This window comes from Erpetoichthys calabaricus, chromosome 8, assembly GCF_900747795.2.
Source record: "Erpetoichthys calabaricus chromosome 8, fErpCal1.3, whole genome shotgun sequence".
NCBI lineage: Eukaryota > Metazoa > Chordata > Cladistia > Polypteriformes > Polypteridae > Erpetoichthys > Erpetoichthys calabaricus.
In genome coordinates, this window is record NC_041401.2 from 86,562,728 (window position 1) to 86,589,899 (window position 27,172).

General features: G+C 38.3%; 1 protein-coding gene across 3 annotated transcripts in view; it reads right to left on the minus strand.

Annotated features, from left to right (window-relative positions):
* usp32 (ubiquitin specific peptidase 32) overlaps positions 1 to 27,172 on the minus strand; it is a 229,117-nt gene that overhangs the window by 158,156 nt on the left and 43,789 nt on the right. For all 3 annotated transcript variants that reach the window (XM_028807041.2, XM_028807042.2, XM_028807040.2), the window contains exons 2-3: positions 20,629 to 20,756; positions 10,268 to 10,373 (exon numbers count right to left, since the gene is read on the minus strand). In XM_028807041.2, coding sequence (XP_028662874.2) covers positions 10,268 to 10,373; positions 20,629 to 20,756 — 234 coding nt within the window. The remainder of the gene's footprint in view (positions 1 to 10,267; positions 10,374 to 20,628; positions 20,757 to 27,172) is intronic.

Sequence of the window (27,172 nt, forward strand, 5' to 3'; positions counted from 1 at the left end):
GGTGTAAAGCCACGCACATTTCCATGGTTGCTCATACCCTGTCGTATGCAAGTTCTATGCTTGGTTTTGCAGACTGGCGGCACCCAGCGTCAAAGCAGTGCTACTGTTTCTGTGTGGTTACCCTTTCTTTTTTAGATCCACATCCTTGACGCGGCTTTATAAATACACTGAAATTAACCGCGTATTGTTTATTAGTTTAATGCATCTGATTGTAATTAACCTGTAACAATATAATGGTCCACAGAATGGTCAAATTATTCTAAATACCATAACTGCTTTAGCATTGTTAATCTCACTGCACCTTCTTCTGTCAGCTGCTCCCGTTAGGGGTTGCCACAGCGGATCATCTTTTTCCATATTACTCTCACTTCACCACTTGGAGTATTTATATCACTGCATTTGAGTGTGAATCACAGATCTACAGTGATCGGAAACAGAATTATCGGTATACAGCATCAAGCACACGCTGCCTCAGCCATTGGCTATTTGAACTGCTCTCATCCAACCAACGCTTCAGAGCCTTTCCTGTTCAGACCTCGCGGTTCACAAACAGTTTCATCCCAAGAACTATACACGCACTCAATTCCTGTTCAGACCTTGCGGTTCACAAACAGTTTCATCCCAAGAACTATACACGCACTCAATCAGTCCATCAAGTGCTCCTTGTAGAACTGTTTGTACTTGCAAGTTACCGTGAGGTAATTGTACTTATGATACAGTTATAAAATTGCACAACCTGGGCCACTTTATAAAGCGCGTATTTACATATGATGACGATATCATTTTTAAGATTAAATGCAGCAAAATATATTTATTATATTATACAGATAAAACTTTAACTACACGGTGCCTCAGCACTAGCGAGAAACTTGAGCTTTGTTCATGGTTTGTTCCTGCCTCACGCTGTATTCAGGCTGTGGCTGGCGCGACACTGGAAGAATAGATGAATAGAATAATTAAACATTATGAAGATATTTTGATGTTCCTTAACACTAGAATTACCAGAGTCTACGAAAAAACTCGTAGATCCGGCCCACCTTAAATCGCTTCTTAAATCCGTTCACACCTCTCCGCCAGCGTCTTTTGTCCTCTAAATGTGCTGATAAAAGACAAGCTGCCAGCAGCCGGCTATTCCATCCCCACTCCGACTTAGAACGTGAACGCACTTTTCCCAGCTCATGCCTTGATTGATTGTCTGGGAGTGAACTGGAGTTTTAGAGTTGAAATAATAGATCGTTATTTGGAAAACACGCATTCCATGTGTGTACCGTTTCTACAGTAATCTGTGTAAACACATTGTTAAAACAGAAACTTTTTCATATTTTAGTAAAAAATGTTACAAAATGTAGGCATCAACTATAGAATGTGTAAAGCCCGAATTCCTAAGATCAAATAAACACTTCCACAAAAGCTCCACACACAATACAACAGTTTCCGTGGCGTAGCGCGCTAAGATTTGCCTCTCAGAGCAAGTAGCTTTTCTCTGCCTCACAAACATGAGTTTAATTCCCCGCTGGGGATAAAGTGTTACTTCTTTTTTTTCTTTTTAACCTCAAACGGACATAAAATTTGTAAATTGGTATCCACTGTCAGTTAATGAGATCGTTATATTTTCATGTGGGTTGCTCCTTTTAAAATATTTTTTAACAATTGAGACTGCAATTAACATGAACAACTGTCCTTATAACTTCTTTTTTTCAAGATCCATAACACACAGACAGACCGAGCACTGCGTAATACAGAGACAGACAGGCAGAGATATACAAATAAACAGGGAAGGCACATTTACTGAAAGAAAAAAAAAAATCAACATGTGCGTTGTTCCTGCAGCACTGAATAAGCTCACGCGCTCTAACATCACCCCTCCCCCGATCTGACTCTCTAAGTAACTGCACAAGTACAGACGCAAACCAAGTGTAATCAAGAGTCCCGGTTCCATCCCCACTCACTCCTATATTTGCCGTTTTCAGTAGTAAGCTGCTCTTTTTGTTAATATTATACAGTACACACATGCACTTGGTTTGTGTCTGTACTTGCGCTGTTACTTAGAGAGCCAGATCGGGGGAGGGGTGATGTTAGAGCACGTGAGCTTATTCAGTGCTGCATGAACAACGCACATGTTGATTTTTTTTTTCTTTCAGTACATGTGCCTTCCCTGTTTATTTGTATATCTCTGCCTGTCTGTCTCTGTATTTCGCAGTGCTCTGTCTGTCTGTGTGTTATGGATCTTGAAAAAAATAAGTTATAAGGACAGTTGTTCATGTTAATTGCAGTCTCAATTGTTAAAAAAATATTTTAAAAGGAGCATCCCACATGAAAATATAACGATCTCATTAACTGACAGTGCATACCAATTTACAAATTTTATGTCCGTTTGATGTTAAAAAGAAACAAAAGAAGTAACACTTTATCCCCAGCGGGGAACTGAACTCATGTTTGTGAGGCAGAGAAAAGCTACTCGCTCTGAGAGGCAAATCTTAGCGCGCTACGACACGGAAACTGTTATATTGTGTGTGGAGCTTTTGTGGAAGTGTTTATTTGATCTTAGGAACTCGGGCTTTACACATTCTATAGTTTATGCCTACATTTTGTAACATTTATTACTAAAATATGAAAAAGTTTCTGTTTTAACAATGTGTTTACACAGATTACTGTAGAAACAATACACACATGGAATGCGTGTGTTCCAAATAATGATCTATTATTTCAACTCTAAAACTCCAGTTCACTCCCAGACAATCAATCAAGACATGAGCTGGGAAAAGTGCGTTCAAGTTCTAAGTCGGAGGGGGGATGGAATAGCCGGCTGCTGGCAGCTTGTCTTTTATCAGCACATTTAGAGGACAAAAGACGCTGGCGGAGAGGTGTGAACGGATTTAAGAAGCGATTTAAGGTGGGCCGGATCTACGAGTTTTTTCGTAGACTCTGGTAATTCTAGTGTTAAAAGTTCTGAAGAATCGGCGTTCTAAGCTTACAGATGGCTTAACTTCTATTACAGAGCTGATTGTGTGGCAATTGGGTATTTGGAGAAAGAAAAGCAAGGACAGGAATTGGGGGTTAGTACGTTTGAAAAAGACAGTACTTCTGTAATAAAGCATTTCTTCGAAGGTCGCGCATGGCACAGCAAGCATCTTGCATAAGACATGAACAATCAATCACTGCGCCACCGTGTTCCCCTGTTTAATAACATGCTTTAACTCATATCATCATGAACATTATATCACGTATACTTCTCAGTATTTTAATTATTCAGACAGCTGTAATATTACGAACGTAATGGATTCTGTGTCCTGTCGGAGGAAGAGCACGTAGTGATTCAGGCACATAGAGCACATATAAGATCAAATACAAAACAAAGCATTTAACGTGCTACTTTAGTTACGATGGGATTTGAGAAACTAGTAAATTAAACGATTTTAAGATGAAGTTTATGATGTTCTACTTTAATGACAAAATAAACGACGTGATTAAAGTGGAAATTTCGAGATTAAAGTTGACATTTCGTGCTTTTTCACACTGTATGCCTTTTTTTTCACTGTACCCTAATAAGCTTTCATATGACATTCAGCTGGTGGGCTACGACTCGCCTTTTCACGCCGACTTTGATATGTGACAACAATATGTGGCACTGTGCGACTTTGTGAACTTGAGCTTTCGAGTTTCTCTGACACGCTATCTCACTCGATCAACTTCCTTTTGTAGCTTATATAACTGTTTAAACCAACAAATAGCACGTTTTTCTTTGCCTCTATTTGGCATTTGCTGAAATTCTTCTATTTTTCCTCGTACTTTTGCCATTGCCTTTTCACAGAACGCTGAGCTTAAGGGCTATTTATATTGATTTGCATATTCAAAGAGGCGTAATTCTGGGAGGAGTTGGGGCGGGACAGCAGGCGTGTGCACGAGCGTTACTTTTCATGCTGATCGGGATTTATGTAGCGGAAGAACATGGAAGTTGGCGAACGCACAGATTTATGCATCTGGATTTTTCTGTGCATAAGCACATTTCGGCTTTTGTGCTTACGTCATTTTATAGTGCAAATTCTATGCACGGCTTTATGCATGAGGCCCCTGCTTACTTATTACACACCAGTGTGTCAGACCCTGGTATATCCATTGCAATAGCAGGATAATAACCACATAAAGTTTGTTTATATGATGGTAAAAGATTTCATTGGTCTGGCACTACCATTTCTACAAACTCTTTCAACAGAAATTTCATTGCTGTTTACAAAATATAAAAAGTGCAGATAGGACAGAACTCTTAGTTTCCGTGAGCTTTTTTGTCTGGAAGATGTTTTCTAAACATTCTTGATAAAATACATATTCCTTGAGAAACTGTGTCAATGCTCATCAACAAACAATTTCTGTCACAACCAGTCCAATTTTGATTGCAGCAATTCTTCCATTTACAAGGTAGAAAAAGAAAAAATAATATACAACCTTCAGGGCCTGCCTATCCAGTGTGTGCATTTTCTCTCTAGTCTTTAAAATTCCTACTTTTTTACAATCTTTAAACTACATTAAGAATGCAATATAAAGGAGCCCTGAGGAACTAAGAAATTAACATTCATGGGCTCTGCTAATTAATTATTTTCTGCTCTGATTAAAAGGGGTTCTCCCAAAGAAACAAACGAGTACAAAATCTCAAATTTGCCAAGCAGGTTCCACAGGCATGTCACTTGCACCATCATCTGAAATTAAGGGAAGCAAACAATTCTGCCACTGCTTCTGCTTGTGACATCTGTCCTCTGATCCAATGATGTTGAAAATTTTGTTGTATCCTGCTCTAACTTATGTTTCATGGGTGACAGAGCATTTAATTATAATGGACCAGTACTTTAAAATTTGTGGCCTATTAAGTTTTTAGATATCTTCGGACAGCATTCACTCCTTTAAAATGGAACAGAAACCTTACATACCAGTAATGGCGCACTGCACAATAACGTGAAGTGAATACACATGACTTGAGCATTCATAGTTTTCATCCTCTTTCTCTGTATGTTTACCATTCATTTGCTCAGAGGTTGATGTGCTTGCTGCTTCCTGAGCAGCTCTTCTTTTCTCCACCCTAGCGGCCTGCTTCTTCTCTTCTTTCGTCTGCATCTTTTCGCGTTAAAACTGATTAAGTCAGTGTTTGTGTTGCAATTACTTAGTACGTTTTCTTTCATTTTTCACTTAAGCTGGCACTTAAGTCTTCAATCTGCCTCAAGAATGATTTAAGATAGGAAGAGGTATGGGAAGTGACAACGAAGGTGGTAGGGATGAGAATGGCGACTTGGAGGTCAATCGTCACCACAAAAGCGGACTGTAGACGTCACATAGTATATGTGTACCAAATTTCAGGTCAATAGTTCAAATAGTTCGTGAGCTACAGGTGATATAAAATCCTGGACAGACAAATGGACAGCCACGGTAGCATATTATATATAAAGATATATCTCTCTATTATAAAATAAAATCTTGAGACGAGACATTTTCCAAGAGATTTTTTCAAGTCCCGCGAGACAAGACATTTGCCAAGAGATTTTGTCAAGTCCCCCCTCCTCTCAACCATTTACAACCGCACCCATGGTCCACTCACCTCTCATTTGTGTTTGTCAGACACAGTTACTGCATTCTCAGCTCTTACAAATGTTTTACGTTTTCCTCACTTTAAGTTCCCAATAAAAGAAGACTTATTATGTCCAACTCTTATTGATGAATTTCAACCCGATGGGTTATCAACAGAAGAAATGAGTACACGGGCAATCCTAGCACTGTGAAACGATGAAGTCAAACGAATTAGCACGAAATTGTTGATCGGTTATATGGCAATTACATGTAAAATTTTAACAGGCGACAAGAAAAGTAATGTAGTACATCTTCCACGGAAAACAGACACCAAAGGAGACCTTGATATGCCATTCATATTAAAATGTTTAGTTTCCTGTTACAATAGCTTTTGCTATGACAATCAATAAATCACAGGGCAAACATTTGAAAAAGTCGGTTTATTTATTAGAGAGAAAGAAACGATATTCACTTACAGGCAGTTATACATTGCATTGTCACAATGCAAGTCCAAACACAGAATCAAAATTCAATGCGATATTGACGAAAAGTTAATTAAAAAAAATTTTTTTTACTGAAGTTTTACAGTAAAAGTGTACGTTTAAAAAGTATTTGCATGTTAATTTCAAAGCCAAATAGAACGAAAACGTATAACGCGACGAATACCTCTAATGCAACATGAAACAATTTTCTTTCAATTTATTACGTTTTACTATTTTTTACTATGGTTAATTAGTCGCTGTAATGTAAAATATTTAGTTCTATTATGCATGTGTAACAATTCCCATGAAAATAACAATCTGTTTAAATTGTACATCCGCTTCCCCATAAGAGAGCAGCAGATTTGCGAAGTGGCTAGCGCGTAGCACCCTCCCGAGAGTTGGCAAGCAAAGCAAGCAGAGCCCGCTAGTGTATATCTATATCTATATATAAAGAGAAAGAGAGAGGATGATTAAAATCAGTGGCTGCTCACTGTGTTTTTATATTGTTTTTGGCAGCATATTTTGTACACTCTATTAACATTGCCTTTTTACATGACCTCTGGGAGTCAGAGCACAGGGTCAGCCATCGTACAGCACCCCTGGAGCAATTTTCATATTAAGGGCCTTGCTCAAACACCCAATGGAGTAGGACCCCTTACATTCTGACCACTTAATACATTACAAAATAATGTAACTATTGTGGTGTGTGGCTGGGGGTGTTACCCAGCCGGGATGCCCAGGAGGACTGGAGGTGGGCTTACGCCTCCTCCAGACCACGAGGGGGCTACCGCCCTGGTGGCTTTGAGGACCACGGGAACTGAGCTTGGAAGCTCAACCCTATAGGGGCCCATGGTCACCGCCAGGGGGCACCCCGAGGCTTGGAGAGCCCTGGTCCTCAGCACTTCCGCCACACCCGGAAGTGCTGGAGGGAAGACGACTAGGGACACCCTTTGTGCTTCCGGGTGCGCAGCGGGACTTCCACCACACTGGGGAGTGCCGGCAGAAGATTATTGGGAGGCAGCTGGAGCATGTCCGGGTGATTATAAAAGGAGCCGCCTCCCTCCATTCGATGGCTGGAGTCGGGAGCGGACACAGACGAAGTCTTGGAGGAAAGGAGTGGAGGCAGATATGAGAGGAAGGCATTAGAGAAAGGCCTGGACTTTGGGGGAGTACAACTGGGGTTGTGCGTCACTTTTGTACATAAGAATATTGTAAATAAACATGTGTTGGGTGTACTAACGATGTCTACCAGTCTGTGTCCAGGCCGAGCTCCACACTATGTAAATAGTATGTATGTAAAAAGGTAATGTTAACATAAATCATCATTGGTAGAAATGAATTTTGATTGTAAAGCATTCTATAAATTTACAAGTATGCTTGTTACACAGGATTAAATGAGGTTTCTCATGGGGGTTAGCATTCATTCATCTCCAGCTTTCTACTAGTTAAAGCTTGCCTGAAAATTAATTCTGGAAATTATTTTACAAAATTAAATGACTAATGCACTAAAATTCAGTCTTGTGTACAGGCAGGCACTCGATTAAAACATAGTAAAAGTACTCCAAAGCAAAGCACAGGTATAACTAAGCAGAGAACATAACAAAGAATAATGTCCATACATCTGGTTTCAGAACCCACTTTATCCAATACTCTTGGGTCCTACGATATTATAACATTGTAGTAAAATAAATGTTTATATATCTATTATTAAAAAAAATCCTGGAAAGCAAAAGCAAGGCTACGATACGTGATTTTTTCGGAAGTTCTCGGAAGACATTTAAAAGACCCACAAGACAACAGAGACTTGCCACGGAGCTCTCGCGGGGACCGTAAACATGAGACCTGGTGCCAAGAGATTGTCTCAGGGCCGTCTCGTGGGGACGTAGAACATGAGATTCTTGCAAGACATGCCCTACTTACAAAAGATATCATATAAGAGCTCACCCATCAAAAAACACTCAGTCTGTGTAGTACACACAGATCATGAGCTCTCAGCACATATAAAGCGTATAAGGACAATACAGAGAACAGAGATCCAAAGGCATTGGAGAGAAAAAAAGGCAGATAAGAGATTATGAAAGCAGTGGAATTCAAAAGGCTCAAACAAACGATGGCGTGATACACATGCAGAGAAAGGTACAGAATATGAAAGCAGTAAAATTCGAAAGTATTGTAGCGTCCCAGCCAGGTTGAGGGCTTTTTGGTTTTTAAGTGACTGATAGGTCCAATTGAGGGAGGGCGGAGTACAGCACGGAAGACTGATAGTGGGGTATTGATTAATGCGGTAAGGGAGGGCATTGGAGAGGGTGCTAGAAAGTTGTGTTTGGGGTTAGGAAGTCAGCGATTGTTCAAGTAAAACTTTTATGACACTTTATCATGTCAGTCACTACAGTAAAACTTTTGTGACACTTTATCATGTCAGTCGCTACAGTATCAAAGAAAAGATAGAAAAGATTGCATTACTGCAAACAAAAGGTGATTAATCATCAGAACCAGGTGTAATTAAAAAAATAGCAGGACAAATCGAGGTCAGAAATAAAAGGCAAAGAATTAACAACAAAGTCTTTTCGCATTTGCATCATTCAATGCACAAAACGTGGATTTACAGTGATCCCTCGCTATATCGCGCTTCGCCTTTCGCGGCTTCACTCTATCGCGGATTTTATATGTAAGCATATTTAAATATATATCGCAGATTTTTTGCTGGTTCGCGGATTTCTGAGGACAATGGGTCTTTTAATTTCTGGTACATGCTTCCTCAGTTGGTTTGCCCAGTTAATTTCATACAAGGGACGCTATTGGCAGATGGCTGAGAAGCTACCCAACTTACTTTTCTTTCTCTCTCTCTTGCGCTGACTATCTGTGATCCTGATGTAGGGGGTGTGAGCAGGGGGGCTGTTCACACACCTAGACGATACGGACGCTAGTCTAAAAATGCTGAAAGATTATCTTCACGTTGCTACCTTCTGTGTGCAGCTTTTAAGTATGCTGCACGGTGCTTCGCATACTTAAAAGCTCAAAGGGCACGTATTGATTTTTGACTTTGTTTTTCTCTCTCTCTCTCTCTGCTCCTGACGGAGGGGGTGTGAGCTGCCGCCTTCAACAGCTTTGTACCGGCGGTGCTTCGCATACTTAAGCCAAACAGCCCTATTGATTTGTTTGCTTTCCTCTCTGTTTTCTTTGAAGAGGAAGATATGTTTGCATTCTTTTAATTGTGAGACGGAACTGTCATCTCTGTCTTGTCATGGAGCACAGTTTAAACTTTTGAAAAAGAGACAAATGTTTGTTTGCAGTGTTTGAATAACGTTCCTGTCTCTCTACAACCTCCTGTGTTTCTGCGCAAATCTGTGACCCAAGCATGACAATATAAAAATAACCATATAAACATATGGTTTCTACTTCGCGGATTTTCTTATTTCGCAGGTGGCTCTGGAACGCAACCCCCGCGATGGAGGAGGGATTACTGTACACAATAATGGACCATATACTATGAGAATCTGTGGTCCCACAGTTAAAGCAACGACAAGTTAAATTTCAAAGAATATACTGTACCATTCGGTCAGGTGTATTTTGATGTTCATGGAGAAGCAATGCAAATTTTAACAGGCAAAAAGAAAGGCAATGTATATATTCCGCAAATAACATTACACACCAAAGGAGATCATGATATGCCATTCGTATTAAAATGTTTACAGTTTACTGTGAGAATAACGTTTGCTATGACAATCAATAAATCACAGGGACAAACATTAGAAAAAGTCGGATTATTTATTAAAGAAACAGAAACAATATTCACTCACGGGCAGTTATACGTTGCGTTGTCACAATATGTCTCAAAAAATATTGTTTTTAATGAAGCTTTAAAGTAAAAGTGCAAATAATGAAATTGAAACAATTCCAAAGAAAAAAAAATTTTAAATTGTATATCCGATTAACCAAACACAGGGGCTGGCGAGCGAAGCAAGCAGGGGGCGAAGAGTACCAAAAAAAAATATAAAAAGAATAATAAATGTAGAATTTTAAAAAATATGCGATCAACTTAATATAAATTAAATAATTTAATATTGTATCCTTGACCAGTTTATCTATGTGCTACACCATCTTGTTTTCTTATAATTTTCAGTCTATTTCTTTTAAAAGTTGTGTAGGATCTACAATACTACATCTAATTATGATCTACCACATTGTCATAATTCAGCACTCACACGTCCCAAAAAACACAAGCTACTTACATTTAAGTTTTTCTTCATCTCTTCCTCTTGTTAATAAGACTAGTCCCACAATAAGGTTGTTAAAATGAAGCCCTTTTGAAGTACCTCCAAAAGAACTGTAGATTACCTATAAGAACAGGATGTTAAAAGGGAGTTAATCATTTTGTTTTGGTACCTCTTTTGCATTACAGTACATGTCATACAGCACATCTTTTAGGTGTGTAAATTAACATAAATTCAAAGAATAGCCTAAACTAGTCATAAATTATTTCAGTATGTCTAAAAGGGGTAAAAATTTCAAATATTAAAAGATATTAAATTAATGGTTCATACTTTTGCTGAGTAAACCTAGACTACATAAATGATCCCAAGAGGAAATTGAATTGCCGACACACAACAACTGCACAGTTTTTTCATTGATCAATTTTTATTCTTTATAAGTGTAAAATAAAAGACAGAATTCTCTATTCTTTTACCTTGGTTAAAAAATAATAATGTAAAACAGTTGAAGAAAAAGAAAATTTCCAATTCTAAATTCTGGTATAGCAGAGTTATCACTAATAAATTCAGGTTGTTTTTCTTTCAAAAAAAGTGAAGGAGAGTCATCCTTTTAAACGTTTTGGGAGTCCTTTTGGAATTTCTAACTATGTTGTGCACTTAGTTTCCATGCATTACCTGTTACAATACATGTGATTGTTCTGAAACTATGGATGTTAATTCAACCATCCTATTCCTTGTATACTAAAAAGAGGAGCCATGCTAATCGAAATCTATTGAAATGTAATTTGCAAATATACATATCACTTACACTCACTTGTTCTTTTAATCTCCAGTAAAGTCAGAGTAAAATCTAACCACCACTAACTGTTAGTTAGCAACTAATGGAAAGTAAAGTTTGTTCTTATAAACCTCCTGCAGTTTACCTGCCAATGTACTCAGTTGGAAGTCTCAACAAGCTAGCTCCAAGATAAAGTTGCTTCAAAATGTTTCCTTTCTGATGTCAACCCAAACAGATTGAACTTTATTTGTCCACAGGGGGAAACTGGTCTTTTTACAGAAGCTCTTTAAATAAATGAATACATAAATAAGTAGATAAATAAACAAACATACACACACTTTTGTCTGAACATAAAATGAAAAAAAACTTCTGACATGGCAGCTACAGTCACAGTGAAGCATTATTCAGGTGTATTGCTGTTGGCATAAAGGAGCCCCAGGAGCATTTCTTGGTACATCTGCTTAATGATTCGTTGGCTGAAAGTCCTCAAGGTTAGTGTATTAGAGAGAGGATGTACAGCATTCTTCATAATGGCACTCAGTTTTGTTTAAACTCTACTACTACCTCAAGAGGGTCTAGAATGCATCCAATAACTGAGTTTACCCTTTTAATTAACGCTTGAAGAACATTCTTGTTCTTTAAGTATGAACATATTATGCTTCAAATTCCACTCTATTTCTACAAAGCACATTTTCACTTAAGGCTATCATACTACAGTATATATTACCATACTAACAGTTCACCTACATTCTGTAAAGGATCACAGTGCAGGCAAAATAAGTCAAATACAGCATTAGTTTGCATGAGATAAGCATGTAAGAGAAAAGAACGACAAAAGTGTGTTAAGAAATATGCAAATGAAAAAAGAGTGCAGAGGCAATGTCTACTGCTAGCAAATCCCTCTGACCCCAGCACTTGAGTCTCATGCTCTTTAACAAATGACGTGAACGCCCGCTTGACATCTGCCAATATTTTTAGTCGCTAGAAATTAATAAAACCTCATACAAATACACCAACTGCAAATTAACTTCGTTTAAGCTTTGCATAAACAAGACATGCAAATGAAGTTATGGAGTGAGAGTACCAGTGCAGCTCCAGGGTTTTCACGAAGGGAGAGGACCTGTCTTGGAGGATTTGGAAACCTATTGATGAAGAGAGTAAGAATTTGCTGGACCGTAATAAATGCACAGCAGGAGCAGAATGGCATAGTACAACATTATTACAGTGCAAGCAGCAAGTGCAAAGGATAACGGGGAAGAGCATAGCATGCAGGAGCAGAGGGGATTGGACATGACGTCAGAGGAGCGGAGCTCGTCAGTTACGGGTGCTCAGTGCCTCAAAGCTTCTCATCAAGACTCACCAGAAATTTCAAATCCCAGCATATGTACCTATGTTGGTCTTCCCTGCCTGGCCGTGTTTGTGGTTATACTTTTTATAACATGCTAAATATACCACTATTTTTTACTACAGTAAGTGCTGTTTATTTGGGGGTGAGGTCTGGGATGGGAGAGAACTTAACTTTCCATTTTAATTTTGTGAAACATATGAAATTATTTGCTTTATTATGTTTGGTACTGGTACTGAGGAATCAGAACCAAAGGCAAAATTTTTGTATCAATCCAACACTATGTCCTACGATTTCTAATTGTGTAATATGACATCCTCAGGAGATGTGATCAGCAACTGTAGTCGTCAAGTTTGACATCTCCAACTAGAAGCTATGTGATGTGCCACCAGCTTTATTTAACTGGTTTAAAAGTTGGTACATTTCAGATATTTTAGTTACTTCAAAGAGTTATCATAAGTGTGTTTGTCAAATAGTTTTGTAACAGTGAGTGAAAAATAACAGCTATAATAGAATATGATTAAATGTGTTAGTATGTTATACTACATTAAATGTAAGGTTTTTATCATCACTTTACAATGTTATGTATTTTAAAATGTAGCCCCAGTAGGCTTGTGGTGGCTCAATAGCAGAGTCCAACTCAATCGGTGTAAAAATGGCACTGATTGAAGTCTTGTTGTTGGTTGTGGGTGGTCTGTGATTAACTGTAGTTCAGATTTCTTGAACTTAACATTTTTGAAAGAAGTATCTCGTGGAGAGTTCAAATTGTAAGTAAAATTCTAGAAAAAGGCAGCCAAATGATCACTTGAATAAACATCCTATTCTTGACAAGTTTAAGTCAGGTTTTACAACAAATCACAGTACAGAAACTCCACTCATTAAAGTAGTAAATGACTTGCGGGTTAATGTGAACAAAGGCCGTTTATCTGTTCTCATCCTCTTAGATCTGAATGCAGCATTTGATACCACTGATCACAATATTCTTATAAATCTCAGTCAGTGGGTGGGCCTCTCTGGCAGTGTCTTAAATTGGTTTGAATATTACTTGTGAATATTACTTAACAGGTAGAAATCTTTTCGTTAGTTGTGGTATTTATAATTCAAAGACACATTATATTCTATATGGTGTTCCACAAGGATCTATCCTGAGTCTACTGTTCTTTTCGATCTACACACTTCCATTAGGTCAGATTATTTCAAGGCATAATGTAAGCTATCACAGCTATGCTGATGACGCACAACTGTATTTAGCAATAATGCCTGATGACCCAGACTCTCTTGGTTCACTGACCCAATGTCTTACTTGTGTTTCTGAGTGGATTAGTAGTAATTTTCTTAAAAATAATGAGAAAATAGAAATTTTAGTTACTGTCAAAAATGAATATATTGAGGGTATTAGAAATAAACGTAATCCAATTGGCTTAAAAGTCAAGACAGAGGTAAAGAATTTAGGGGTAATTATTGAATCTGATGTAAACTTCAAATCGCAAATTAAATCAGATTACCATGATAGCATTTTTTCCAGCAAAAGTTAGATCCCTTATAAACTTGTAAGATACTGAAAAATTAGTTCACGATTACTTCACGATCCGAGCACAACTCTCCAGTTTTGATGTCATTACATTGGTTACCCATGCCATTTAGAATTGACTTTAAAAAATACTGCTTATGGTTTACAAAGCCTTAAATAATCTTGCTCCATTCTATATTTTGGAATGCCTGTCACCTTATCCTCCAGACAGTAACCTTAGATCTTCAAATGAGTGTCTGCTTATATTTCCAAGAGCTAAACTTTAAAGAAGAATTGAGGCAGCCTTTGGCTGTTGTTATACACCTAAAATCTGAAACAGCTTACAAATAGAAATTGCACTGAAAAAATTTGCCAAAAAATATATTTTAACAGGGCTTTCTCATAACTATATTTTAGTGTAACCCTGATAATATACATTGAATTATCATTTTTATCATGGTTCCGCAATCCATATTAATCCCTACTTTTCTCTGCTGTTCTTTTTCCTTTTTTTCTGCGGTGGTGATCTGTGCCACCACCACCTGATCAAGGCAACATGAAGTCCCTGTATTGATGGATATAAGGCAGTACCATTAATATCCAATTATTTCATGTGAAGTCTGAAAACCATGAGGACTGATTTAGATCATTTATGTTAGGTAGAATGCCCTATGGGGGCTGGGCGGTCTTGTGGCCTTGGAATCCATGCAGATTTTTTTTCTTTGTTTTTTCTGTCCTCCCGGCCATCAGACCTTACTTTATTCTTTATTATTTAGTACTGTCTAATATTTTTATACACTTTTCTTCCTTCATCTTGTAAAGCACTTTTGGTTTCACTGACCGTTTCAGTTTCACTGTTTGACTAAAGGCATTTCTTATGAGATACCATTATGAAGCTAGGAGAAGACACATCTACATCGTTGCCCAGGTAACACTTGGGCCTGACACTTATGCAAGACACACCTATACCGCTGCCAGAGAAAAGCTTAGCACAAACCTGTTGATACTTTTATAGCCGGAGAAATCCTTGGATCTTACATGAGACGCGTCTATACAGTTGACCGAGTGATACTAACGCTTTTAGCACTATTTTTACAGCCCAAGTGACGCTCAGGTCTAAGGAGGCTAATGAAGCTTTTCTTCATTTTCAGGGTAGCATAACTGAAACCTTAATTAATGTCTTTACTTACACCCGTGTTTGCCACACGATTTCATGTCAATATGGCTTCTATGAAAAAGGTCCATTAGTGTTATGAAACCATGTGATACCACCTATATGTAATGATAGCTCAGCAACAACTCAAAAAAACAAAGACCACATTTTCTGGGGATGTTCATGACATTATAAGCTACCTTTTGTAAAAAACGGACCAATTTTAAAATATAGGTTTAATCACTATTCAACTTTTAATATTATAATTACTCCTAAAATGGTAATTTTTCATTTTGGGAATAGCATAGCATTTGCAGAAAATATAGCGCTAGAAAACAGTTTTAAAACAATATGAGAACCATTTCTGTGCAACTTATATTTAGTGAGATACAACCAGTCAAAGTCATAATTTGATACCCCCATATCACCCAAAAGGTAAATCTTCCGAACGCTGATCTAAGAAACGTGAATGCCAACTTTCATTAAAATCTGTGACGATGAGGTCTACTCTCCCCAACAGGATGACATGCTGAGCAGCGTCTCAAAGTGCAATCGCCGTGCCTATGGAAGATTGCCTGTCGGTTGCTGGGGCAACAGCAGGCTCCCACCGCTGTGGCAGTTCGCCGCAAAAACAAATCCGAAAAGACTGCTGTCACACTATGAGCACCTGCTGTCGATGGGTGATGCAAGGAACATTATAACTGCAGGTAACAGTATTATTTGGCCATTAACCTGGCCACAACCCTGGCTGATTGCGGTGTTTTGTGTATAGGAGAGTGATAGATCAAGCTACAATAAATAACTATGCTGTTCCTGTTTCAAGCTGAATAAGGTTGGTTTTGCTAAAGTACTAAGACTCTGCCTCTGGGGTGCAAGACAGGGATTCACATGTCACATGGTACCTGAAGTGGAGTCCTTGCTCTGATGGATTCCCAAGAAATACAGCAAAACCTAGAACAAGATGAGGCTCTGTTGGCAGCCACTGCCTTGGCGCGGCCACAAGGTGTGCTGCTGAAGATGGCTCCCTCAGGCAACCCAGAGTGTTTCCTATTCTGCTTTGAATGATTCAATGGAACAGGGGAGCCTGGACAGCTATTCTATCCCCGTTTTTAACCGGAGAAGCCCTCCAAGCCATATGGAATCTCCCTCCCGAAAGACTCTATGATTATGACTACCTGAAGCAACAGATCCTCCTCTGCACAGCTGTGAGTTCAGTGGTCAGGGGGCACCAGTTTCAGCTGTGGCATATTAATCTGGATCGCCCTGTACAAGGACAGATCCAGGACTTAGTGGACCTGATTCAAAGCTGGATCCGCGGAAACCCTTTCGAGCGCATTGTGGAAAAGCTCGCTATTGATGCAGTTCTGTCGGGGATAGACGAGAGCCTTTGTGATGAAATGCTACGGAACAATGACCATTCGCAGCTGGATCTGTCCCACAGACTCAAAGGTGCACAAGCCACCTGGAATCAACGGGGCTACCCAGGCCTGACCCCGATGTCGATTCAGCCAACACAGACTTTCAGGGTCGCCAGCGCACTGAGTACAAGATGCCAGAGGGTGAACACCATAGTGTGGACTAAGCAAAGCTGCTTTCACTGTGATCAACTGGGACACCAGGCTTACGAGTGTCACCTTCCACCTGCTCAAACGATGGTTATTGGTCTGGCTCAGGTATGCGGCTCGCAGTTTCCCCCAGGATGTTAGAAGGACAATTTTAATGTCTCTATTACGTTGGCCAGATGGGAATTTTCAATGCTAGTGGACTCTGGTAGCGACCTCTGCGTAGTCCACTGTGACTTGATCCAGCAGATCCCTTATAAGGCCACAGACAAAATGAACATCGTCATTTGCATCCATAAAAACATATGAGACTATATTACTCCCCCTGAAATTTAAAGGGAAGAACTTTAAGGTTTGGACTGCCGTATCCAACACCTTACCTTGGCCATTTCTAAAAGGAAAAAGGAATGCCCTGTTCCTATGGGTCTTGGCCACCTGAAGAACACCTACCGCAGTAGTGGATAGAGAGGGGCTTGCCGCAGACAATGTCAGTCAAGGAAACGGATTTAAAATTGAACCATTATTGTCCAGAGAGCTGATGGACGAATCCTCAAGTGAAGTCCCGGGACAGCTGGCAAACTTTTCCATGCTGTCACACGCACCAGCAGCCTCCACAGACGGGAGACTCAATACGGACCTAGACAAAAAAACAAAATAGCAATGGGAGGCGAGTGCAATACTGCATCGGACACGGTAGCAGTGGGAGGTGAGGGCGACTCTACATCAAACACAGAGGAAGCTGAGACTGGCATCCAGACAGAGTTTGCTCACCAACAATGAGCCAATAATAACTTGAATTTTGCATTTAGACAAGCCCACGTCACAAATGACTTTTACTATCTGGAAAGAGAGGACCCGAATTTTAAAACACCACTTTTTTTTTTACTTAAGGATGGCTTTCTGTATCGGGTGATTTCTGATTGCATGGGTGATGGACATATTGAGCAGTTGATAGTGCCAAGTGAGCACAGGGAGAAGGCTTTAAAAATGGCCCACAGTCACATTTGGGGGGTAACCTTGGTGTTTAGAAGACAAGGGAATGTATTTCGAAACGCTTTTATACGGTGAGTATGGCTGGAATGTGGAATGATTTTGTAAGGCTTGTCCCGACTGTCAAATAGTTTCTGCTCACAGGCCTGCCAGGGTGCCCCTAGTACTGATGCCTATTTTAGATGTCCCCTTTGAGAGGGGGGGGATTAAATATTGATGGACCACTTCCCAAGAGTAAAAGTGGCTTTCAGTATATGCTCGTATTAATCGATTATGCCACAAGATATCCAGAAGTAGCAGTGCTGCGACGGGCAGATGCCCGGACTATTGCAAAAGCACTCTCGGATATGTTCACACATATTGGTATCCTTCGCGAGATTCTCACTTATCATGGTACAACACCCTTTATGTCTTGCATCATGAAGCAGATATGCGAAAGTTTTGGAATTAAGCAGTTACACTCAACGGTTTATCATCCACAGACGAATGCCCTTTCTGAACGATTTAATAAAACTCTAAAAGAGATGATTTGGCGGATAGTCCATGACAATCCAACTTCATGGGACACTGTAGTACCTTTCCTCCTGTTTGCTGTCAGGGAGGCCCCGAAAGCTTCCATTGGCATGAGTCCTTTCGAACTATTGCTTGGACGGCGACCATGCGGGGTGTTGGACATTTTACGGGATAAAGTTTGTCGACCGAGTCATTTCACTGCCAGAACAGATTGCCAGATTGTCATCTATTGCAGTGAGCAGGAGGTGCAAAAATGTAATTATGACAAGACAAGTAAACTCTGCAAGTTTAAGAAGGGGTAAAGCGTGCTGGTGTTGATCCCATCTGATCACACATAAATTTCGGGCCAAATGGCAAGGGCCAGCAGTGATAGAAGAGCATATGTCCCCAGTGAATTATAAAGTCAGAATGCCCAGGCGGTGGAAACCCATACAGATTTTGCATATTAATCTTTTAAAGGAGTGGCACGACCATCACGAAGTTCTGGTCATAGCCATAGCTGTCTACCTAACTGAGGTTGCCAGAAGTGCAAGCTGGGTATGTCAGAAACTCACTATCTGTCTACCCAACTGAGGTTGCCAGAAGTGCAAGCTGGGTATGTCAGAAACTCACTATCTGGGATGTTCCATGGGGAAGGGTTTGCTCAGGTCTCAAATGAACAAGGTGGGAGAGGTGCTTGCATATCCCCGACCAAAAACACAGAGGCAGGTTTGTGCCTTCCTTGGGCCTGCAGGGTATTACAGGTGGTTCATTCCCAATTTTGCGCATTGGGCTGCCCCCCCTTACAGACTTGACAAAGGGCAGGAAGAATCGTAATATCGTATGGACCGATGCCTGTGAGAGAGCTTTTGCGGACCTAAAGACTGCTTTATCATCATTCCTAGTTCTGCGCAATCCTGACTTTTCGAAGGAATTTATTCTGCAAACAGATGCTAGCACTTTTGGTTTAGGAGCGGTGGTCTCACAATATTTTGAGGGGGAAGAGCATCACATCACATTTCTCAGCAGAAAGCTACTACCCAGGGAGCGTAATTATTCCAGAACTGAAAAAAGAGTGCTTGGTGATTAAGCGGGTGGTGAAGGCCCTCCGTTATTATCTCTGGAGACAACGGTTTACCCAGGTAACTGACCATACCCCGCTACAATGGCTGTACAAACAGAAGGATACCAACGTGAAGTATAAAAACAATACCACTTCAAATAAACCTAGATTATGATTTATACGAGAGTTCAAAGGTAAAAAAGTAACTTTTATAATTAGAGGACTACCATTAAGAAATTAAATTAATTTTCTAACTTGCTTATCCAGTTCAATGAATTAAGATACTACTGTCACAAGAATCTTTGTTTACTGAATAGCTGTTCTATGAGGTAAACATTTCTATCACATGACATTATCCACAGTGTTAAGTACAATGCGTCACATTAAAGGATAAATGCAGTATTTTTCAGCCCAAAGTTGTTTACAATTATGACATATATTAATTTGCAACAAGAAATGGTGTGCTAATTTGTACCATTTTTCTTAATTAATTTTAAAAATAACTAGCCTGTTCTTGCTTTTTTTAAGTGGAGATGTAGGGACATGAGCCCAAATATGAAAACAAAAGCCTTAAATCCTAACAAATGCATCACTTTCTCAAGCAAGAGTGTTTAGTCTTAATATTGCACAATATTTTGAGATTTAGTCATTGTAAAATAAGACTAACTGTGTGCTGAGATTCAGTCATTGTAAAATAAGACTAACTGTGTGCTTCACCTCACTGCTCATCTCCCTCCGTGGTAACCTTTCAGTTGCAGGGGTGTGGTTTCCTCTAGTTTCTCCTTTTTAATCTTCAAAAACTCCTTTCTTGCTGCTGTTACAACTGACATTATTAAATGTTGATGTCCAGATGTGAATTGCTTTCTCTATTCCGGAGACAAGTAAAAAATAATCACTGGAAAAATGTCATAGTATTACTCACAGTCCTTCGTTATGTGTAAAAAAAAAATATTCAAAGTTGACTTAAAATTGCTATGAATCACAGCCCCAGAACTACTTATTATAATAAGGGCTTGAGTAAATGTCTACCATATAAAAAGAGTGAAAGTTAATAATTACTTAAATATATAATTTGGCTAAAATTAGTTCAAAATGCAGCTAAGAATGTTAACTAAAAAGAAAATCTGAGCATCTCTCTTACCAGTCTTAGTATCATTACACTGGATGCCTGTGTCCTTTAGAATTGATTTTGAAATACTTTTAATTGCATATCCAACTCTAAACAATCTAGCCCCTCCATGTATTTTACATTGCTTGTCCTCCTTCTTTCCTAAATGTAATCTTACACTCTCTAAAATGTTTGCTCAGTATTCTTAGGTTGAAGCTTTAAAGAACTATTGAGGCAGTTTTTTTTGTTTCTTCACGCCAAAAACCTGGAATACTTTACCAGTTAATATTAAAAAAATGCCTCCCTTTAGATCTCAATTTTATGAAACAAATATGTATCTTGACTTGAAATAATATATATGTGCACACTATATAAAATTACCTCTGCAACCTTTGGGGGAACTACATCCCCAAGTACCTCCTTGATGAAGCATTGCTGACTCATGTAACAGGACAGCCCACAGGTCCTCTTAAATGCATCTTTCAGCCTTTTCAGTTCTATATCCGTAACTGAAAAAAATAAATAAACAAGTCAGTTGCAAAAAAAAAAAAAAATCTGTAACCTTACTTAGGATAAACACAATTTTCACCTCTGGAACTCATTTAAAATAAAGAGTCAACAGCTAGATTTCTATACAAAAAAATTAATTTTGTCATTGTACTGGTGGTATACTATACAATGGAATAATTCCTGCTCAATGACACATACCAAAATAATAAGTTAAAAGGGGTCACTATATAGTAATTTGATCATACATAAATATGATGGCTAAGATTTTTTACAGCTAGATTATTTCATCTAATCACTTGTTTATCGATTAATTCTGTTCAATTCCTGGACTATGTAATGCAGGGTGTTTAAATTTGCACTATACAAAGGTTGTGTCAACTTCTTTTCACCTGAGAAACACTGTATGGAAAGCAGACGCATGTGTCATTATGTGCACTATTTCTACTGATTCTAAATATAAATTTGAGTTAAAGGTTTGATGAATCTGTAGATTTGCAACTCAATTGAAAGTTAAAAATAATAAATGTCTTGGCTCAAAATTTAAATTTGATAATAATCAATACAGAATGTAACTGAGAAGAACTGCCAATTCATTCTAATGCTGCTAACTGATTTCCTATTCAGCAGATATTTTTGAAAACAGAATCAAACCTAGATTTAAAAGTTAATAGCTTCTTTTCCACTATGTCATGCAATAATAGAACTTCCTATACATAAATAAGTAAACTAGCCACCATGCACATATATGGAGCTGCACATTAGAACCTTCTTATGGGGACTACAAAAGAACATTTTGTGTAAAATCTCTGTCTACGTTAAACTACAAGTAAAATTTTCTTACCCTTTTGCACGCCTGTGGTTAAAAAAATGTATAAAAAAAGTTTATATTTAAATGGAAAGACAGATATGTTTTTCTCTAAATGCAAGTAGAAGTAATGAGTAGAATTCAATGCTTATTTTGGCAACATTTAAAATTCATGTTAAATCTGACGCTGATAAATATATATACATACGTATATATAGTACCTGCCAAATACTACAAAGAGCATACCACATGTTTCTCCCTAAATAGGGCTCATCAGGTGTATACACTTTTACTTCCTCTTGTGGGGATCGAACCTCAGGTGTTGCACCACTGTGGCTGACTCGCTTACTTGACTGGGTGTAGATCAGGGTATCAGGGTATACAAGCACGTGAGGGCCATAAAACTACCGAGGACGATTTGGAGTTGCTGCAATTAAATTTTGGCAAAATAGACTAGCCTGCCACATCATTTTTTCACTTTGATTTTAGGGGTGTCTTTGAATTCAGCCCTCTGTAGGTTGATCATTTTCATTTCCGTCAAACGATGTGGCATCCTTTCAATTCTAACACATTACCCAGTCCATATCAGTAGAGATATCCAGCAGGATTTGTTTGTTTTCCCATTGAGATCTGATGTGTTTTCAATGTTCCTTTAATTTTTTTGATCAGTTTTTAAATTTTATATATATATATATATATATATATATATATATATATACACACACACATACACACACATACACACACACACACACACAGATCGCTCTATTTATGCATTTATTTAGGGACTAGAATCGCATTTATCATTTCTTGTCAAAGAGACAAGAAAAAGTATCTTGCTAATAAAAAAATTAAAAAAAAATTTTAAATCCAGGATTCCCACCATTTTTACCAGCAGCAAAATTCCAAACCTTTTCCAAGACTTTTCCATAGCTTCTAAACAAAAATCTAAACAATTTATTCTATTACTTAATTTTCACACTTTTATGAACAAATTTACCCTTACAACTGCTACAATAACAGTACAGATGTGACAGGTTTATGGGATTAAGAACAGTGTTAATGAATTAATAATATCTAGGAATCCTCAAGTGAAATATCCATTTGTTTGAGCTGAGTGATTAAGAGACTTATCAAAATGAAGGGCATTTCCAGCTTGTTGAGACACTTCTCTGACAAGCAATGATTTACAATAAGTAGCAATTCCCGAATGTAGTAAAATGCCCACATTTTGTTTCACTAAATGAAAATTTAGCAGGATTCAGCATCCTGTGTCTTCATCTTTATGGAACCATAGCTTGTATTTTTCATTTGTTTAGCACAGATTTTTGGCATATGTTTTACAGATAGCAAGATCTTGTAAAATGAATTAATGCAATCCTCTTTTCAAGATTTTAATTTATGTATATTAAAGAAATCCATGATTTTTTGTCCCCAAAACTTGATGGCCATTTGATCATTTTCCATAACTTTTCCAGGATTTCCATGATCATAGGAACCCTGAATTATTTACTATTGTAGCAGATATGGTGTTTGTCCACCTCTCGAACCCTCAGGTACCACTCTTGAGACCAGGTGAAAATATAATAACTATTTATTTTGTTATTATAATGTGCACAAAGCACTCCACACACCACACTCATATACTCAATAAACTATTCTCTACAATAAACAATCCTCCTCGCCCAGACACGTCGCCACCCTACCTCCCAGCTCAGCTCGGTGTTCTGGGCTTTCCATAGTCCTTTTATAGCTCCTGACCCGGAAGTGGTTCCAAGCCAACCCCACAAGTCCATTTCCTTCCGGGTCAGGGCAAACAGTCCTCTTCTTCATCCCGGGAGCACGTCACTTCCTCCAGTCACGTGACTGTGACGCACTCCCAGGTTATAGGGCACGCAAGAGCCCACTAGTCCCTTTACAGCGACTCCTGGCGGCCCCCAAGGTATCCAGCAGGGCTGTGTACAGAAACCACAAAGTCCATGAGGCCCTGCTGGAACTCGGGGCACCAATATGCTGTCCGGAGGGCTCCTCCTAGCGGCCTGGGGGTGAGGGCCGGACTGGAAAGCCGGCAATCCTCCACACTATATACAGTATTTTGCAGTAAAATATTTTTACATAATACCTCAAATGTACTTCAAAACTTCTTTGCATGACACTACATGCTATGATTTCATGTGTACAACATGGGGTAACAAAAAATTCTTAAAAACCTGTTTCACATGAAGCATTACATACCACTTGGCACCTGCACACAGTGAAGAGCACTATAAAAAAATAAGTTTTATTGTATTGTATAGAGGGCAGAACGGTGGCGCAGTGGTAGCGCTGCTGCCTCGCAGTTAGGAGACCCGGGTTCGCTTCCCGGGTCCACCCTGCGTGGAGTTTGCATGTTCTCCCCGTGTCTGCGTGGGTTTCCTCCGGGCGCTCCGGTTTCCTCCCACAGTCCAAAGACATGCAGGTTAGGTGGATTGGTGATTCTAAATTGGCCCTAGTGTGTGCTTGGTGTGTGGGTGTGTTTGTGTGTGTCCTGCGGTGGGTTGACACCCTGCCTGGGATTGGTTCCCTGCCTTGTGCCCTGTGTTGGCTGGGATTGGCTCCAGCAGACCCCCGTGACCCTGTGTTCGGATTCAGCGGGTTGGAAAATGGATGGATGGATGGATGTATTGTACAGACAGTTGATATAACAAGAAAATAAAACATAGGTGTTCTGCAGGAAAGCACCTAATTTGTAGCATGGCAGTAGGAAGTGTCAGTTTATCAGCAGTTTAGCTGGTTCCTCTTTTTCTTGAAAGTCCCCAATTGTTTACTATTTGTATATGCTCCATTACCAGCCAGTAGCAGATACTTTAATTAGTTAATTAGTAATACTGTGTTCATGCACACAGTATGCAATTGTAAATGCAAGTATTTGTTGCTATTGACATTGCTAAACTTGCCTGGCTGTGTTAGATTTTTTTCTTCCGTGATACACTGAATATTATCTTTAAATATTTTTAATGCTTAATGAATAAAACTAAATTTCCTTTCTTTTGTCATCTTCTCTACCTGTCTTTTATTCTAACATTTAAGAGGATTCCGATATTTAAAGTGCATTGTGTAAATAAATGTGTTAAAAAGGAGCAGCATACTAAAAAACTAGGTCCAAAGGATTTTCCAAGAACAGTGTTTGCAAAGTTAATCACGTGTGCAAGATTTGTTTATAAGCATAATATTAATTCACAAGTAAGTGCAGCAAACAAATGCACCCACATTTCAGGACTCTAAATTTACGTTTTTTATTTGAAATATTTTACATAAGCTAAAATATAGTTATGAGTGTATAATGAATTATCATAACAATTTTTAAAAGGTACCATTACAATGTAACAACCGCAAATCAAACACTATAGGACACAGATTTCTAAAAATTGTCCTTTTTATCCTCAATAATTCATTTCTGAACACTTCTTAAAGGTGTTTCAGATATGAGCACTCTACTCTGCTCAAGTGCTGCATTGTGTGAATGTAGCAAAGGGACAGACTTTGCTGTTGAACAAAATTCCTAAAGAGACAGTGAAACAATGAGTTGTAATAAGTTGCATTGAGAAAATGTACACATTAAGACTTTTTTTTCCAGTAGTATGACAGATAGAGAACTACATTTAACTGCTAAGTTAGCAAAACAAAAATATCAATGAACAACATATAAAATATCCTTACATTCAACATTCACAGCTTACACTGCTGTGTCCTATAAGTGGTCAAATTTGAATCCTGGAATAATGGGATAGGACACAATTTAACATTCCGCTACATTAGTACCTCCCTTTATCATGAAAGGCATCAGTGTCAGTGATGGCCAACTCCTTTCTTACGCTGTTTAAGGATTAGACCCGAGAGTCATTCAGGCTGTGGAAATAGTGTTAAAAACATTATTCCCAAGTGTCACTCAGGCAACAGTATAGACGCATCTCACGTAAGCGATATAGACTTGAGGATTATTTGGGCTATAAAAGTGCTAACCACATTAGTCCTGAGTAACTGTGCAGACGTGTTATACAAAATGTCAGGTCCTGTGTAGCCGCGTCTTCTCCTAGCCTCATAATGGTGTCTTGTAAGAAACAGGTGTTGCAAGCTCTTGACAGTGATACGAGCAGTGATGTTGAGGAGCCTTTCATCAGCAGTGGTGGTGAAGTGAATCTTCTCTTCAAGCAGTGAAATTGAAATGGACAGTGAAACTGAATGCGACGCACTGCGTTTGGGTTTGTGTTGACCCTGCTTCAAATAAACCAGCACCACCTCATTTTGATTTTGTGGGGCAGCCAGGAATAAAAGTGAATGTTGACAGCCAAGTTCCACTTACTTCAAGTTATTTGTTGATGATGACATGATCAAAAGAATCGTTGCTGAGAGGAACCGTTATGCTAAATACCTAAGCAGTTTTCCCGTTCAAAGGAACACCATACAAAATACATATTTTGACAGTATATATGGTATAAGTATAATCATTATTATTCATTTCATAGTATTATTATTATTATTACCACCATTATTAATCATTATTATTACTATTGTATCATTGTTATACTTTTTACACTTAGGACTTTGTAGTTAGTGTTTTGCATGTTATACAGTAGAAAGTTGAAATTTAATAAAAATGTCATTTTTCAAGTGAAAGAAATGCAATGTTTTTCACACGTTTTTTGAGAAAAAATATAACACTAAAGAGGTTAATATGACACCCAATTTGTTTTGACTTGTGTTGACTTCATTAACCGGAATATCAGTTGTAATCGGTGGGGTGGGGGATTCTGCCTTTGGGGAATAGTGCTGTATTAAACTTAATTTTAAATTTCTGCTGCTAAAAACAATGTTAATTACATGCGGCTTCTAAAATGAATTTTTAATGTCAATGTCAATTTATTTATATAGCACATTTAAAACAACATAGGAATGCTGTGGCCAAAGTGCTTTACAATAATAAAAGAAAAAACATACAATTAACATAAATAACATAAATAGAAATAAAATAAATGAACACACATTTTTTTAAGGATGTAAAGAATGCTTTTCACTATTATTTTCCACCAGCAATATGAGTAGCATACTGTACAGTGGAAGTTCATATTAAGGATAATTTTTTTTCTTCCAACTTCAAGTCTGTTTTCTTGGCTGTGCTCCCAGTAAAGTAGTGTACAATATGCTTGCAAAATTTACAAAAAACGCTTAAATGCAGTTCATTTGTTTATATTTCATGACTATGTCTCAGGATAGGAAATCAGTTTTTAAGGGGCAATTTTTGCCGACACGGACTAAAATAACATTTTTTCGCATCAGAATAGTGAAAGCAAATAACTAGGCTTATCAGCAACAGAAAACATTTATAATTTTCCATCATTTTTCTTTAAAAAATGTCTAAAACATATGCAACATATTGATCCAGCCACAATAAAATAATCTTCAAATAACTGAGAACTAAAAAAGCATTTCAGACCAAAGACCAGTTTTCTAAAGTGAAAGATACAGCACCAAAACCCTTTTCCAACAATCATTTACTAGAATAATTCTGTATTAAATTACCACATTTATATTAGTAAAGTTATTTATGTGAAAAATACTTAAATTTTAATT